The sequence below is a fragment of the Atractosteus spatula genome, chromosome 12, assembly GCF_055471065.1.
Source record: "Atractosteus spatula isolate fAtrSpa1 chromosome 12, fAtrSpa1.hap1, whole genome shotgun sequence".
Taxonomy (NCBI): domain Eukaryota; kingdom Metazoa; phylum Chordata; class Actinopteri; order Semionotiformes; family Lepisosteidae; genus Atractosteus; species Atractosteus spatula.
The window spans coordinates 10,554,408-10,571,498 of NC_142717.1; the positions used below are offsets into that span (position 1 = coordinate 10,554,408).

General features: G+C 40.9%; 1 protein-coding gene across 1 annotated transcript in view; it reads right to left on the bottom strand.

Annotated features, from left to right (window-relative positions):
- Positions 1–17,091, bottom strand: part of trpn1 (transient receptor potential cation channel, subfamily N, member 1) — a 37,140-nt gene extending 20,049 nt beyond the window's left edge. Inside the window, exons 1-8 of the mRNA XM_088929179.1 lie at positions 16,941–17,091; positions 16,228–16,329; positions 8,502–8,597; positions 3,405–3,518; positions 2,959–3,063; positions 833–931; positions 343–444; positions 151–252 (exon numbers count right to left, since the gene is read on the bottom strand). Coding sequence (XP_088785305.1) covers positions 151–252; positions 343–444; positions 833–931; positions 2,959–3,063; positions 3,405–3,518; positions 8,502–8,597; positions 16,228–16,329; positions 16,941–17,090 — 870 coding nt within the window. The 5' untranslated portion in view covers position 17,091. The remainder of the gene's footprint in view (positions 1–150; positions 253–342; positions 445–832; positions 932–2,958; positions 3,064–3,404; positions 3,519–8,501; positions 8,598–16,227; positions 16,330–16,940) is intronic.

Here is a 17,091-nt window from a genome sequence, read left to right on the forward strand (position 1 = left end):
GGACGACCAAGGTAAGTTTGGTTGATAATGTGGTTAAGACATTCAATTAAGGCTTCTAAGGATCTGAAAACTGGATGGCAAACTTCCTGTTCCAAACAAAATATAGAAAGGTAAATGTCATGTGTAACAATTAAGGATTTGAAAATGTACCTTTGTCCTGGCCAAAACATCAGACCTGAATTTCTCTGTCAGGACTTCCACTGCATTGGTGTGGCCTCGTTCTGCTGCAATATGCAAAGGGGATCTGTCCATCTGTGACAAAGCAGTGAATAAGCCATCAGCTCCAACAGCTCCAGCTCCTTTTCTTCCACATCATTACCATACCTCCTATTCTCTATGTACCTTGTCAACAATGTTGGGGTTGGCTTTGCATTGGTAGAAGTATTTCAGCATGAGCTCATCTCCTTCCCAGGCAGCAACATGGAGAGGTGTCTGTCCTTCGTCCTAACGTCAGGCAATGAAAGCCACAAGAATCAGTTGGAGACGATTATCTCCACAATTACGACTCAAAAATAAGCTATCGCCTCATCTCGTAAAGAGCACTGCACCGGGCGACACTCCAGCTGGACAAACATTTGAAAAGATTCAGAAACCACTGAGGAAATGCCCTTGTGGTGTCTCAAAGGAAATTCTAAGAATCCATTCATTATTCTGCACAAATGTGGCCATTGTGTACTTATAGACATATGGGCATTCTTTTACCATTTTAACAGTTGCTGATATCCAATAACACCGCAGATTTGCTTCTTCATAGCTGCAGTAATTTTCTTTATTGGTGTATTTCCGTCACATTTGGTTGAAACTGTGCCACTGAAAATGAAGCGACACTCACATTTTGAAAGTCTACACTGGCCCCAAATTCCACGAGAAACTTTGCCATTTCTATGTCTTTCCTCCTGCAGCAGATATGCAGAGCAGCATCGCCATTACCCTGAAACATTAAATTAAATAAGATTTAATTACAAGTTGGGCCAGTTTGCAATGGCAAGAGAAATCACAACATAACTTAATGCAGATGCACTAACCTCTTACTTTTGTATGAGCGGCGCCTGTGTTGTTTTGTGTCATTTATTTCTCATTTTGCTGTGTTGTATGACGTCAACTTTACTTCCAAACAAAGGTCCTATTTAACCTTCTCACACTAGACCCCGGCTCACCTTGCCCGGCACTAGACAAAGGTGAGAATGGAAACTCTCTTTCCATGAAAATCGGGAAAAAAATCCCTGGGAGAAGGATTCAGTGGAATCTCATGTCTGGTACAATCACCTGAAGAATGGAGGTGGTCCTCCATAGATTTAAATTGAAGTGAAGACCATTTATAAAACCTTTAAAGTAAATCAGTTGTCTGTTTGGTTAAGTTGAAAAACCACAAAAATTAGCACTGCTCAAAAGAAGCAGATTAAACATCTAGGCACATTTGGTACTAATACTGATCTAAGCACCCACCTGCAATAGATGATTGTGCTGTATTTAATGAATCTTGCTGTGCAGTAAGAACTAAACACTATGGTGACTCACACAATCAAACTGCATCTTGTAACTGCTGTTATCTAAAGGCTTTTCCCATTTTCACATAACTCATTTTTGAACCACAGAATCATTTAATAACAGCTGCTGGAAAAATTACAGATGGAATGATTTAGCTTCATAACACAGAACAAACGCTTGGGACATGGAGACAATCTAAACGCAAGTGTAATTTTTCTGCCAATAAGTTATGACTTAATACCTCAAGCCTTGCAAAAAGGAACAAATCAGAATTCGAAATACAGTAGTAAATTGGGTTTAAGTTGGAAATATGGTAGCTTTGGCTCCAATTAATACTTGTATATGAGGGTTTTAAAAACTGTACTACACATTCTTTCATTTTCTAAGTGCTTCTTTCAATTCAGGGTCACAGGGGAACTGGAGCCTTTCCCAGCAAGCAAAGACCAGTCCATCACAGGGCACACGCAGACAAAGACATGCTCACACTCATTCCAAGGCTTATTCTCCTGGAAGCCAATTAAACTACCAGTATGTTTCCGGACCGTGGGAGGAAAGCAGAGCACTAGGAGGAAACCCAGGTGAACATGGGGAGAACATACAGATTTCATGCACATAGCCATGGTCCACGTGGGTCCTAATGCCCGAATATAGTGACGGGGACACTATACTACAAACAGGCCCGTCGTTCGGATGAGACGTAAAACCAAGGTCCTGACTCTCTGTGGCCATTAAAAATCCCAGGGCGTTTCTCAAAAAGAGTAGGGGTATAACCCTGGCATCCTGGCCAAATTTCCCGTTGGCCCTTACCAATCAGGGCCTCCTAATAATCCCCATCTATGAATTGGCTTCATTACTCTGCTCTCCTCCCCACTGATAGTTGTTGTGTGGTGAGTGTTCTGGTGCACGATGGTCGCCGTCGCATCATCCAGGTGGATGCTGCACATTGGTGGTGGTGATGGGGAGTCCCCATTACCTGTAAAGCGCTTTGAGTGGAGTGTCCAGAAAAGCAATGTGTAAACAATAATAATAATTTAATAATTATTAATAAATTAATAATAATTGAACCCAGGGTCCCAGCACTGCAAGGCAGCAATGCTAACCACTGGACCACCATGCTGCCCTGCACTACGCATCTCACCTAGAAATGAGAAACTTTTTACACTTTAACACCATACGCTGATGTTCTATTTCAGTCTTTCAGAAACTATTACAAGTCCTCTGTACACCAGTAGGCATATTTGATTGTAACCGTTAGCAGTTTCATCATCTTATTGTGAAATGGACGAGGCTCTTAAGAACAAACAAAACACTTCTGAAACAAGAAAATCTGAACTTAAAACTTAAAACATATAGTGAAACTTCTTGGGCTCACTTAATCTGCACATCATACAAAGACAGATCTACTGTACAGCGTCCAAGATGTGAAGATTAAAGGAACAAAGCCTTTCACTGACTCAGTCCCACTTTTACCTTCCTCTGAGCTCTGAGCTGTGGCTCTGGCGTTGCTCCGAGAAGCTCCTTCACAACTCCAATATTCCCAGCTTCGACAGCTAAAAACACTGGAATGCAGCCATCCTAGAAAGAATTGAAGTAGGCGTACAGCATATGCATGATGATACTGTAGTAAACACCGAGGAAGAAACAGCACTGCATTCTAAATGCATTATTAACATAATCTAAGGGGCTGGTGAGATTGATTCATTTATAGTTTCTGGGCGACAAGGTGGATGTGTAAAAACAAGCAATGGTTATCTTTGTAGTACAAAAGTAATCCCACTGTGACTTTAAAACCTCTGTAAGTAAAAGGCTCAGTTGGCAAATTGCATCAGAGTGTATACACTGTAAATTTAAGTTGATTTAAAACAGATAACTTAAGGAAATAAGGAGGAACCAGTAGGGATATTTTAACTCTGTACCTTATCCTGCACCATGCGAGCATCTTTGCTGGAAAACCTGAGCAGTGTTTGAATAACGTTCTGGGCACCTGTGGGCCGTGAGGCAGCATAGTGCAGAGGCAACTGGTCCTTGGGCTGAAAAAAACAAAAGTGGACACAAGGTAAAGTTTGGTTACAGAAATGCTTAGAAATCACCATTAATGTTGAGAAATGTTTGCAAAACCACTACATGCGTCATTGAATATATCTGACAAAAATGACAGCTTCATTACTGTATGTTATTTATTCAATGCGATGCAAAGAAACAGAACCATTGTAAAGATTAAAATATTAGTGAGCACATACAGCACAAGGAAAATACATAAAAGAAAGGGCCCTGTATTGTAACCGAAGGCGGCTCTGTGAGAAAATCACCACTTTGGCTCAAAACTTAAGGTCAATGGTGTGGGCTTGAGCCAAGACGGATACCTCTTAAGTAGGAAAAGCTGCAGAATGAAGCAAAGATGTTTAAAATGAATCTGTAGCAGTTGGGCGGAGGGGAGGAGGCTCTGTGTTTAAGCTCGTGCTTGGAACGGGAGAGGGTGAGAACTTCAGAGCTTCAGGGGAGAGTCGTTATTAGTGGTGGATTTGGTTAACAGCAAGCTATGAATGCTTGAGGAAGATACAGATTCATTCAGACCAGCTGTGCTTCATTCTACAGCTTTTCTCACTCAACAGGTGTCCATCTTGGCTCAAGCTTAAACCCTTGGCCCTGGGTTTTGAGCCAAGATGGCGAATTTCCCACTGGGCCAACAGATATTGTAGAGGTTATACTGAGGGGTTGTCATGGAAGCTGTGTATCTTCCTCTCCAGAGCTGAGACAGAGTAGAGTCTGGATGACTTTGCTTTGTTAGCGATTCATATGTTTGCTATGGACAGGCACCCCGGCCAACAGGATCCGCCGAGAGTTAGTGAAGAGCGGTAGTGAAGAATCTTGGTGAGGAGTGAATGCGTATCTTTGAGAAAGGAGTGAAGTGAGTATGAGTGAAGACTTAGTGAAGAGTAAACGAAAAGCTGGGTGCCACGGAGCAAATTGGAATGCATGCGGATGCCCTAAAGCCTGGTGATTCATGAAGGATGGAGAGATATGGTGAAGAACTGGACAGAGAAGAGGGTGAGAGGAAGGCAGTCAAGATGAATCCTCCAGTGCCTGGCGATTCGTGGAAGATAGCGTAACTAGTGAATGATGGTGTGGAAGAAGAGTAGTGTGAGTCAAGAGTCATGCGTATGAGAAGAGACTTGGGAACTCAATTCAATTCAAAATACTTTATTCAACTCCAGGGGGGCAATTTCAGCAACAAGCGGTGCAGCACAAGACAAAAACAAAGACAAAACAAAGAAAAACATTGCTAAGAAAAAAGTATACGTAGATATAACAGCAAACAGTAACAGTGTGTAGTATTTAGGAAGGTATTAGTACATGTACATTTGTTGGGGGGCTCTGTCTAACAGACATCATGTTGATAAGACGTTGATAAGACGTCTTCTGGAACGGGGCTAAATTTCCTTTCATTTGTCTTGTACTGTGAATAGTGAAACCGTCTTTCCGAAGACAAACGTTTAAAAGACTGATGAAGGAGTGAGATGGGTCTTCAGTGATGGAATAGGCCTTCCTTAGGATCTGCTGGGAATACAGCTGTGTCAGGCAGTCTGGAGCTGAGGTTTACAACATTTTGAAGGCGTGTTTTGTCTTTTCAACTGAGCGAAGTGAACCAACAGATAAAAGAAAGAGTTAAAAATACAAGCACCGCTGGGATTTCTTCCCAATGACACCCGTGTTCTTAGCGAATTCAAGTTTATTGTCAACACAGGGCCCAGATATTTGTAACAGGGAAGACTTGAAGGCAGAGGGAAGTCTGCACAGAGTTCCCCCATAAAGGACCAATGGGTAAGAGCTAGGTTCTTGGAACGGGGTCTGAAAGAATATATGAGTGGCGGCCAACTGCTAAAAACGTGAAACGGTAAGGTGACAGGCTAGCAGTGTTGGATTGGCTGTGCAGTATGGTGGACTGAGATGCCACAGGCACGTCTGCCACAATTCAGGGTAAATTATACATCAGCAGCTGTTACAAAGCATTGTAGGAGCTACTCCATCACATTTACCGACAAAACTAACTGACTCCTTGTCAGGTGGTCATCCACATTAACAATCTGTTCTTCATGCAACCATAAAAAGTGCGATAAAACGCTAATCTCTCAGGATTCATTTTGTCTTAAAACAAAGGATACAATTTCAGTAGCAGATCACCACAGAATTGTTTCTTCATAAATGTGGAAAACACTGAGTGGAAGGAGAAGATCAATGAAAGATTTTTGCATAGCAGTGCACATATCCTGTATCTAACAAGGGATACTTCTCTAGGTGGTTGGTTATATGGTTTGTTTATTAAATGTTTCACATGGGCCTTAAAATAAAAAAAAACCCAGAAAATACTAAGGTATTAAGCAAGAAGGCTGTGCCAGGGGGAAGATTGGGTGATTAAAGAATTTTCCCCTTGCCTCACTTTATCCACTGTATGCATTCATACTTGGCAACGAATCTGTAGTGAATAAACACTGTTATAACCCTTTATACCCCATTTCAACATAGACACAGCATTCTCACTAAATGCCTGGGTGTCTTGAAACAAACACTCACCACATGATATCCAAGTGCAATATTTAATGAGAAAGCGGTACTACACTTGCACCAGCCGCCTCAATACGTGTGTGCCCTTGAGCTGTATGCAGTACTGTATATGCCAGGGGTGTTCATAATATGACAGCAGCGGTGAGCACTCCAGCAGTAAAGGCTCAGCCTCAGCATTAGGGGGGAGGGGGTCTTATGCACTCTCCCTCCCCCCCCTCACTGAACCTGAGTTACAGGCCTCACCGCTGTGGCGGCAAACTTCCCGCCATCCCCCCCCCTCGGTTGTCACTCAGAGGCTAAAGGCTCCAAGCAGCGGTCAAGCCCATGTCTCCCGGACAGAGCTAGGGTTTAAACTTGCCAGAGCCTTAGGCAACGATCTGGCACTACACAGCGCATCTGAATACACTGTTTATCCCCAGTTCATGCAGTCGGCCCTACAACGTGGGGAGCCCTCTTCTCTGGCCCTTTCAGTGAGTCTCCGTGAGGCTCCTCCTACGTGGAAGAACTGTATGAGTGGATTTTCTGTTGCTCTCACTCTCTTTTGAATCCTGTAGGCAACAGTGTGTTTCTGAAGGGCTTTGAAAGCAGACCTCCTGGGGGGTACAGCTCCTTTCCTTTACACTGTACAAACAAAGCTTCTGTTTCAGAGACGAAGCAGACAGATTCCTGGCTACAGAGATTGACACAGCTATGGCTTTAGAGGCTGGAATCTGAAACTTTCAACTGAACTTAGCAGGTGCTCTTAAAACACAATATAGCAGCCTAAGAATATTCTTTTCTAAGCAAAATGGTAAAACTGCAAATTAAATCATTTTTAATCACTATGCACATGCAATAAAGGCAACACACCACACAGGGGAAATCTAGGACTGGATAATAAAGATAATAAATTATAATACAAATATCTTTGCATATAGGTATCATTTGAACACTGGTTACCTGTAAAAATTTGATCCTGTTGTTTTGTTCACTGCTGTTCTGCAGTGTGTGTGTATTATTTAGAAATAGTTCACCCTGTCATATAAGGTTCCTTGGAGCAGTGCTACAGACACCCCCTGGGGTACAAAATTGGGTAGTGAGGAAATAAAGGCCACAGTTAGTACTAGGAGAATGAGTGAGGATGTGTTTTATATTCCTTGTGTGTGTTTCCACCTTAAGAAACAAGCACAACACCTTCAATAAAAGAGCACTGAGCATTAATTCCTTACCTCAGTGCATATGAACCTATGCCAGTGCTTCAAAGGTAAAACCTAAAATCTAAATGGTATTCTAAGTCAATCCCCAAACTTCTGGGTGATTTAACAAGGTGCTGTAAACTGTACGTACAGTATGAGAGAGATTTCATGAGAGATGATTTCATGAGGTCATAAAGACCATCACAAGAGGCTTGTATGCAAAAGCATGGAAGACGATTTCACTGGCTCAAAGCTTAGTAAACAGGGCTGTGTTCAGTTTCCTGACTAAAGAAGCTCCTGTAGTACTGCTTGCTCAATACTTACTCAGGTGCCATAGATACATGTGGCAAAAATACTAAAGGGAATGTTCTGATATGCGTATACGGTATATATGGTATGCATATATACTATATACAGGATATCCATTTTCTAACAGCTTCATCTATTTCAAGGTCATGGGGGGCCTAGAGTCTATCTCAGCAAGTGGATATGTGTGAATAATTTAGGTATATAATCAGCAGAAAAGTGAACAAAAACCCAAATGTTTAGTCTTTTCAAAGGGAACATTTTGGTCTCCAAAACAAAAGTGGCCTGTCGGTGTGGAAGAACAGAAGGGAACACAATTTCAACTGAGGAGACCCGATGAGCTCCTTCCCCCCCAGCTCTTGGATTTGGCGTGCTGTACATCTGCAGACAGGAGCAGAAGCCCAGTGCACGCCACAGACTCTGAGGAGACCACATCATTCTGACCAGCTACACGCGGAGTTTGTGTCCCTAGTGAATTCCAAAAACACCACGTACTCTGCTTTTATTCCCTAGTGGAAAAGTCCAAATATTTAAATGATGCATATATTAAACAATACAACCCTACTGCCCTTAGTTATACTGACATACTGTGGGAAATATACTGTATGTTTGCTTGATGGGGCAGTTAGTGCAACAGCTTTCATAGCTCCTGGGTTCCTGATGCAGGAAAGGGGTGTCTTCCATGTAGAATGTGCATGTTTTTCCCATGTTCATGGGTTTTCTGTGGGTGGTTTTCCTGCTGGTTTCCTACATGCAGGAAATATAGAATGTCCCTGTGCGCATCTGTGTGCCCTGTCATGAACTAGGCTTTGTGTTGTCAGGGCCACGAAAAAGCAGGTGATGGAATAAAAAACTTGGTTGATTTGACTAGACCCTAGAGCTTTTTTGGGATCCTGTCTTGTCCCTGGAGAAGTTAAAAAGCGGATGGGGGAAACGAATGAAGTTTATTAAGAAAAAAAAACCTCCTACCCCTCCCGGCACATTGGGATCAGTTTTCTTCACCAGCAGCTTAACGATTTCATCTTTGGAATGAGCTGCTGCCACATGCAAGGCTGTCCTGCCATCCTGGGAACACAATCACAATGTTTGATCACATTAATGAGAAGGGAAGAGAGAGATGGAGAGCAAGCAGGAGAGGAACCGACAACAAAATGACTACTAGAAGCTCACTTGGTGATGGATTTGAGCCCCTGCCAAGATCAATAAAACCCAGCAGAAAGCCTAAAATTAGAGCTGTCTTTGTGCAAGGCTGGTATTCCATCAGTAAATATAATAATTGTCTGGACTTTTACTATAATAATAGATTTATTGTCCAAGCAGCATTGTGTTCCCACTACAATTAAGGTTTGTCAACACCTTCTATAAATCTACGTCTCCAATTTACAGAGATCAATGCTAGTGATTTACAATTTCTGTAATCACAATGGTCACTTGCTGCCCTCACAATGACACCGCCATCTATTTTTCTATTATTTCTGCTGGCTTTATCAAAGTCTTCAGGAATTGTAAAGTTTGTGTAAAAGAAGTGTATCACATGGTAAACGTGTACTTATACAACCATACTACATAGTGAGCAGCAAAGAAATGCATTATAACTGCAATAAATTAACAGAAGTATTTCTTGCAAGCTTCTAAAAATTATTTTGTTGTAGAAAGTACACTGATATTACATTGAACAGGCACGGCACAAGAAATGTCAGACTGAATAACATTGCCTACCAAGAAGGTTAATCAACATGATTGTTCAAAAGTGACACCCACAGGCTAGTACTGTGTGCGGCCACTGTTGGAATTAATATAAGCTGTAAAATAAGCATATAATCGGTCAAATGTACATACTAGATTCTCTAGTTGTTGTTTCCTTTTGAGGACATTGGCGAGTTGGAACCACCTGTTTTATTGAAAACAAAAATCTGGTGCAACAGGTTGAGGTACTGCCCCTGGTGCAGAAGGAGAAATCATGCCTTTTGAACCTGGACAGCACTGATCCAAGAAGTGGGTCTCTGTCTTTGAATCTGTCTCTGAGCTAGACGTGCCGGTGATCATGGCAAGACCTCGACACTGTTTTTGTAAAGTTGTACCATTGTAATCCTCACACCATCATCTCACATTGTCCTGCCGGAAAACAGACACAACAGGTGCTTGGCTTGGAGTCATAAAACTGTTACCCCAAAGGAGGGAGGGGGGTACATATATGGCTGAGCAGTAGGGTGCCTAAGGAAATATTTTGTCTATATCATCCTCCCTATATCATCACACTTCTACTGCCGTATTTCTTATCTTGTGCAAAGTAACAATCAGGATAAATTTCCAAGCTGTCACCAGACACATTGCCTTCTGCCAGATCTGTCAAGGGCAGGAGTGTATTCATTGATGAATAATACAAACCACCACTGATTCCCCCACCACCTGAGCCGTTCTTGAGCCTGTAGAAGTGAGTGATTTTATTTCTCACCTGTCAAAACGTTACCCTTGAAAGACCACCAAGCATGCACATTGTCTTCATTTCCGATGCACATGGGATTTCTCCCTGGAATTCCTCATGCTGTAGCTACTGCACTGGTGTGGTGACCCTCCGCCTTCCAGAACAAGACCTGTCAATCAAAGACTGATTTCCTGGTTTCTCTGGACAGGTTGACTGATTGTGGAAGCGTATTTTTTGTCATTCTCCTGAATGGGTATTTATATAGATGCCACCATCCATCCATTTTCTAACCGCTTAATCAAATTTAGGGTCACAGTGGAGCCGGAGCCTGTACCAGCAAGCAACGGGCAGAGGGGACGATAAGCCTTGTACAGGAACAATACATCGCAGTTCAGACACACCAACACAGACACACACACATATTCACACCTAGAGTTTTCCCAGGAGCCAATTCATGTACCAGTTTGTTGTTTGGACCGCATGAGGGAACCGGAGCGCCCAGAGAAAACCTACATGAACACATAGAGTAGATATAAACTCCACGCAGAGTCGGTAATTGAACATGGGGCCCCAGTGCTGCGAGGTAGCAATGCCAACCACAGCGCCACCATGCCACTCATGAAGATACCTACTGTACTAATACTGTACCTACTATATTCAACTCAATTTTCTTATCTGTAATTCAAATTTTAAGCACTGAACACCTGTCATTTTTGTGAAATCACATGGCCCAAGCTCAGCAGTTTCTTGTCTTAAGGAAGAATTATACTCAGACAATCAACAAACCTATCTGCTCAAACCTATCTGCTATTTAAAATGTGAGTAACATTATTTATGCTCCCGGTGAGACATTGATCTGCTGTATTTTATATTGCACAGTTGTATTTATTGAAAAAAAAACCAAACACATTCTAATTCAAAATTCTAAACAGATTCAACTTTAGAGGGGATAATGTTAATCTAGAAGTTAGGTTTTGTCTGTTATATCATTTTACTATCTATAGATAAGCATGTACAGTACATACAGTATAACAACACGAAAATGTAAAAGTTATGTGTGATATGGACCATATGATATATTGAAGTCTGGAAGCACAGAGTCACCATGCCCACACAGCACTAGCTAGTCATTAAAGAGCAACAGCATGATTAAACTGATTTTCATCTTGCTTTTTAGTAGGGAAAACAAACAAAAAACTAGAAATGACATCCTATTTCTCATAACAAATAACATCCTAACCACATTCTAAAAACAAAAAAGCTGCTTTATATTAAATAGACCATCAAAATTGTTCATAAACAGGAAAAAAAATCACATCTTTTGTTACTTTAGCTTCAAATGAATTATTGTTATTACTGGGGACTACTGAAAACTTCTTAACTTCTATGACATGTTGAAGGTTAAACACTGCTTTGTTCTTCTATTGTCCTTCCAGCAAGAATTCATAACCTGGAGGCTATTAAACCTCTCCTGGAAATAATTCCACATATGAAGAATTCACAGTTTTACAACTGCACCTTAGATACAGCAGTTTGTAGGTGTAGCATTTGTGATGCCCATGAAGGTAGTTTTTTTACGTTTATTTGTATTTATTACGTTTTGCACAAGGAGCTATTTAAGGTACTAATGCACGGAAGAGATTGAGATGAATGTTCATTATCCAGTTACTGTTTTTTGGGGTGGGTGTGTTGGTTGCTTCACTTTAACAGAGATGGGGGGGAAAAGATAAATGAAGTCCCCAGCTTCATAAAAAAAAAATCTCCATCGTAAGAGATGGGCAACATGATTAGTAATATTTATACAGGATATTGAGCTATAAATAGCAATGATTATTTTGCAAATATTTCGATTTTTCCATCAGAGTGAGTATTTTTTCTGTCCTAGGCTCTGCTGTTCAGGAACATGCAACAAGAGTAGCTACATTTCCGTGACAGATCAGGCATCCTTCCTGGGAGGTGAATCAAACATGACCTTCAGGAACTTTGTTAAAACTGAACACAGTGTGTCAGTCTTAATCCCTTCCTTATTAACAGCATTTACATTGTTGTCTTGTACTAATGAATAGCTAAGTGCTGTGCAAGAAAGCAGTGTATGTAATGCCTTACCACCCATAAGTTATTCAAGTCCAGTCCCGTTAGGAAGCAGAGAAAAGCACAGTAACTTTCCTGTTGAAAATATAACACGTGTAACTCTTACACAGTATGAACTTTGTTCTTATGTGGCTTCAGGAGATGCAGTATTTTTTCAGAATCCAAATCCTGAGCAAAGATCTGAAAGTAGCATCAACATATATAATTTTACAAAGCTCCTGTGAAATGATGCTGTATACGTTGTTAAAGCAATACATATCTGTCCATTAAAAGGCAATACATAAGTTTTAATCTAAAATATAGTGCACATACTGTATGGACACAAAATATGGGGAAAGGATATAAAGATGAGTAATATGGATGAAGGGTGTAGTGGGGTCTCTGTCCTTGCTGTTCTCTCACTAGTATTATGTAGTTCTTTCAGTTAATCAGGGGCTGAATGGCCAACGTTCTGAAGATACCAGTGTGAAAGAAACGACAGCCAACTGCATACTTCTCTGGATTTGTTGAAACCTGCGTTCAACGTTGGAAAATGGATTGACCATCTGAACTTTTGGACAGGGGTGTCTTTATTAAAGTATACAGTAGATATGTGTTCACATAAGTCGGAGGGTTTTACTAAATGGGCTGAATGATGTTCTTCCAATGTAAAGCCCAGTCTTTCAAAAATTACATAATGGGTTCAGGTAATTCTTAACATCCATGTAGTTATTAGTAAATGTTTAATGGGTGTTGTCATGATAATGCTGAAATTGCTTTTTCATATTCAAATTTTCGAACGCATTGGAAAATAAAGCTTTAGGAACACACACGTATTAACTGTATTTCTAATTTAAAACTCATGGAACTCAAAGATTTTATTGCTGTGAATCCCATAATTCATTTGATGCTTTTTTTCTGTGATCAAGACACCTCTCTACCTTGAGAGTCCACATCTTTAAAAAGAAGATCTTGTATTAATTCAGAAAAACTGATCTAATGCCAAAATTGTGGCACTTATGTTTTGGAAATAAATGTGAAAAGTGAGAAACGTGTAATTTTGATTGATTCCACTAAATCATTAATGAAGTAAAATATATTCCACATGTTGAAAAATTACAATATAGCACATAACCTGTGTTGTTTATTTTATAAAGCCTTTTTTTCACCCTTTTTTTATCAAGGGTGACTTTGGAGGTGACAGTATATTATCTGATTGAATCTGATTTATTGAATGTGATGATCTGAGAGATCAATTGCACCTGTCAGATAAACTATTACCAGGAGATTCTGTACATGAAGTCATCAAGGCCTTCCAATATCTTCATTAGCAGGCTTGTCTGTGGAGTGATTTATGTTTTTTCTAAAAAAATTGAAGATCTCTTAAAACTTTAACGAGGTACAAAAGTGTCTGTGAATTTCTCATAGTACGTTGTTTTACGGGCCTTGTTGTGCCTTACACATTCATTGTGAAACAACCCTGCGATTGTAACTTGGGTGGCATTGTCTCGATTCAACCAAGCAAATACCCGCTTTTCCTTGAAATCATCACCATTCAAATTGAATCTCGTGCAAACCAAGGTTAAAAAAGATCAGATTAAGATTAAAGACTAGAAAGATTCTTCACACATGCAACAGAAATCCTCTTAGACGTTACTCTGTATGGCAGATTCTACCCAGTCAACACCCCTGAGCCATAACAACTTTAGTCTGAAAGTCACGATGTCCGCACATATATCCAGTTTTTAGGAGCCATTCAGAAATAATATGCAGGGGGATTCATCACTAAACAGGTGTACAAATCCAAATCTTGTAATGTGCCTCTTTAAAACGAGCACGAATCCCCCTTTTTTAAATTGAGAGCTTCTTAACAGGAATCATCTTACTACCCTCATTCATGTGTTGTATCTCTTATTCACTTCACCCTCCCAAATGTGAATGGTCACGTCTCTTTCTCACTGACCTAAAACAGCAGTGGGAGGACAGATGCCTCAGCTAATGACAACACAGCAAACTCCCAGGTGTCTGGCAAGCCTCAGAGGTCAGTGCTGTGGAGCAAACCAAGGATACTGTAACCAGCTACAGTATGTACTCAGCCAGTGGCTTGGTCAATTTTGTCATGCTTGGATAGTTACATCCCTACCTTCAGTCTCTGCACTCCAGGATTCACTTAGAAGCCACACGCATGCATTTTCCCTGCCCAATAACGTAACTGCTGCAGTGCCTAGTTCAGACATCATTAGTTAAGGGCTCTCAAGCGAAACCTTAAAACCAGGCAGCTCATTTTTTTTGTATTTTTGTGCAAGTTTAAAGAGTGCACTGCTATAAACACAGCAGACTCTGGAAGCGATGCGGTATAGTCGTGAGCAGGATGCAGTCACTGGGTGCGATTTTCTGAATCACATTTGTGAATCAGGACGTCGCTTACCATAACAAGCACTCAAGCCATAATATCTTTAAAGAATGTATCTAATAAAGAACCCTGCTGTGCTGTTCTCTACTTGTTTTTGTAACTAAAGGAAGCGCACCTTACTTATTTCACTACTTACTGGGGTGGTCCAATCATTTACATTCAGTTCCTGTCATTTACAAGCACTCACTGAAATGGTGACTATTGCTGTAGGAGCAACACCCCCAAGTCAGGTGTTCTGTTGCCTCTCCTCTGCGTCACTGTGCCTAAATTGCTGGTGTGACCGTGATGAGCAAGGCACTCAATGCCTGGTCTTTAAAACGAAGGCACACTTCAGAACAAAAAGGAGCCCTTCTCAGCCTTGTTTTATTCACCTTTGCTGTAGTTAACCCACGCTGTTCTTCAGGACTGAGTCAGATTCAGTACATTTGCGGTTTCTGTACAAGAAAAATGGCTGCTATTGGATGTTTTTATAACTTGGAAAGGACAAAATAAAAAAAGAATTAAAGGCTTTTGATGGAATCCATATGAGTGACGCAACTTGTTACAATCACTGGATCTGTTGAATGTCCCTTGTTAGGTTTACTGCTATGCTGACTACACTTACAGATGTTACAGCTTTGAAAGAATCAACTAACAAACAATAGATACAATACAGAAAATAGTCTAAATGTGTAAGCCTGGTATCTAGCAATATAAATGTGCGAGCTGTGATACTGGGACAGCATGTTTAATGTACTGTACATCATGCAACAGGGACAAAGACAGATTCCGTGCTACTTAGAGCAAAATTTGACTTTCCATTATGCATTCCTTCACTGTGTGTGAACCTGTTGTCTCGAAGCATTTGTCTCCATTGAGCCCAGACATAAATCCAAGAAATACAAAGAAGGATCTTTATGTTGTCAGAGCTATGTTTTTTACCCTAAGCTTGGTTTTGTAGGCAGCACTTTTGCTTCCTGTTTATTGTAAAGTGAACTCCTCACCTTTTCAAACCCCCTGAATTGAAGACCACAGCTCTCCTGTCTTCTTACAGGCACAAGCACACACAATAGCCACCAGGGAAAAGCATATTACTAGTCAGAGGTCTCAATAGCAGTATTTCTATTTAAAGGTCAGTATTAAAACCAGGCTGTTTTATGACCGTCTCTCCCTCTTTTTTCTGCTACTGACCTTTTCCTTGAGGAACACCCAGCCCCTATCCCCCACCTTCCTTCCAGAAATGTCAGCCTCGCATTCCTGTCACATTCCAGCCAAGTAAAATGAAGACAGATTAGCTCGCTGCAGAACCACCATTGTCTTTCTGGGTCCTTCTAGGAATTTATCTTTTCGTGTATTTTTTTTTAAAGAAAATCTTTCTCTGGAACAAGGGGCAGATTTGTGGATCCTATCTTTGGAGAGTTCCGGAAATGGGAATATTAATTTAGTTCTATCTCGGGCAAGCGAGAGGCACAGGGCAGGACACACCCTGGACGGGAAGCCAGTTCCTCAAAGGGCACATACAGTACAGACACAAACACGCACATGCTCACAACAGGGCCTGTCTTCCCAGAAGCCAATTCACCTGCTGGTATGTTTTCCGGACTGTGGGAGGAAACCCACTTGAACACATGGAGAACAGACAAACTCTATGCCAATAGCACCTCAGGAATTGAACCCTGGGCCCCAGCGCTGTGAGGCAACAATGCTAACCACTGCATCACCGAGCTGCCCATAGCCTTACCCACGCAGGAATATTGTTACTTTGGATATTACATTTATTCACAATGTGCGTTTAGTGTCGCTCTTACCTTTGTTCGATCGCTGAGGTTGACACCAAGTTCCAGAAGTCTGTCCACTATAGAGAGACGATTCTCCTTGATGGCAATCATCAATGGGCTAAAGCCAAACTCCTGCAAATCCAAAAGAAATTCTCACTTTAAGTCCACCATTGTCTCTGCGTTTGTAATGGTCTGTGGCGAAGCCTAAGTTAATTTTTTCAAAAGGTAATTTGTCCTGAAATACATAGAAAAAGCGGTGTGATTTTGGAAGAAAAACCTACTGCTTTAGCAAATAATCAGGAGCAGCCAAGTGACATAAGCTTTCCAATTGCACTGTCTGGCTCGGAGGAAATAACCACTAATGAAAAGCAAGCAGCAGACGCTCTGTTGCACTGAGTAACTTACATTTGTTAAACTATTGTAGAGGAATCTGTTTCAATTTAATATGAAAAAGTTCTGGAAATTAGAATTTCCTCTCAGCCTTTGTTTAAAGTACAGTAACTACATACGAGAAGTTGTTTAAGTATGAAATTAATTATACAGATAATAGTAATTGCAGGACTATATTTCCCATTGTATATTGCTGTTTCCCGTTACTTACTTAACGAATAAGCGAGGATGTTTACACAAAATAACTAGTAACAAAAATGTTTACTATTTACAATCCCAAAAAAATAAAATAAAATAAAAGGCGTGAGATCTCATACTGTAGGTGAAGTTTGATTTTTTTGCCTCGTACTCACTTCATCAGTTTGAGAGATTTCTGGATCTCCCTTGTCAAATCCCTTGAGGGTCTGTTCCAGTGTGATCCATTCTCCTTTCAAAGCCAACAGGAGGATCCGCTGACCGCTATTTACAACGGACCCCGAGCTGACAGAGCAGGTTTCTGACATT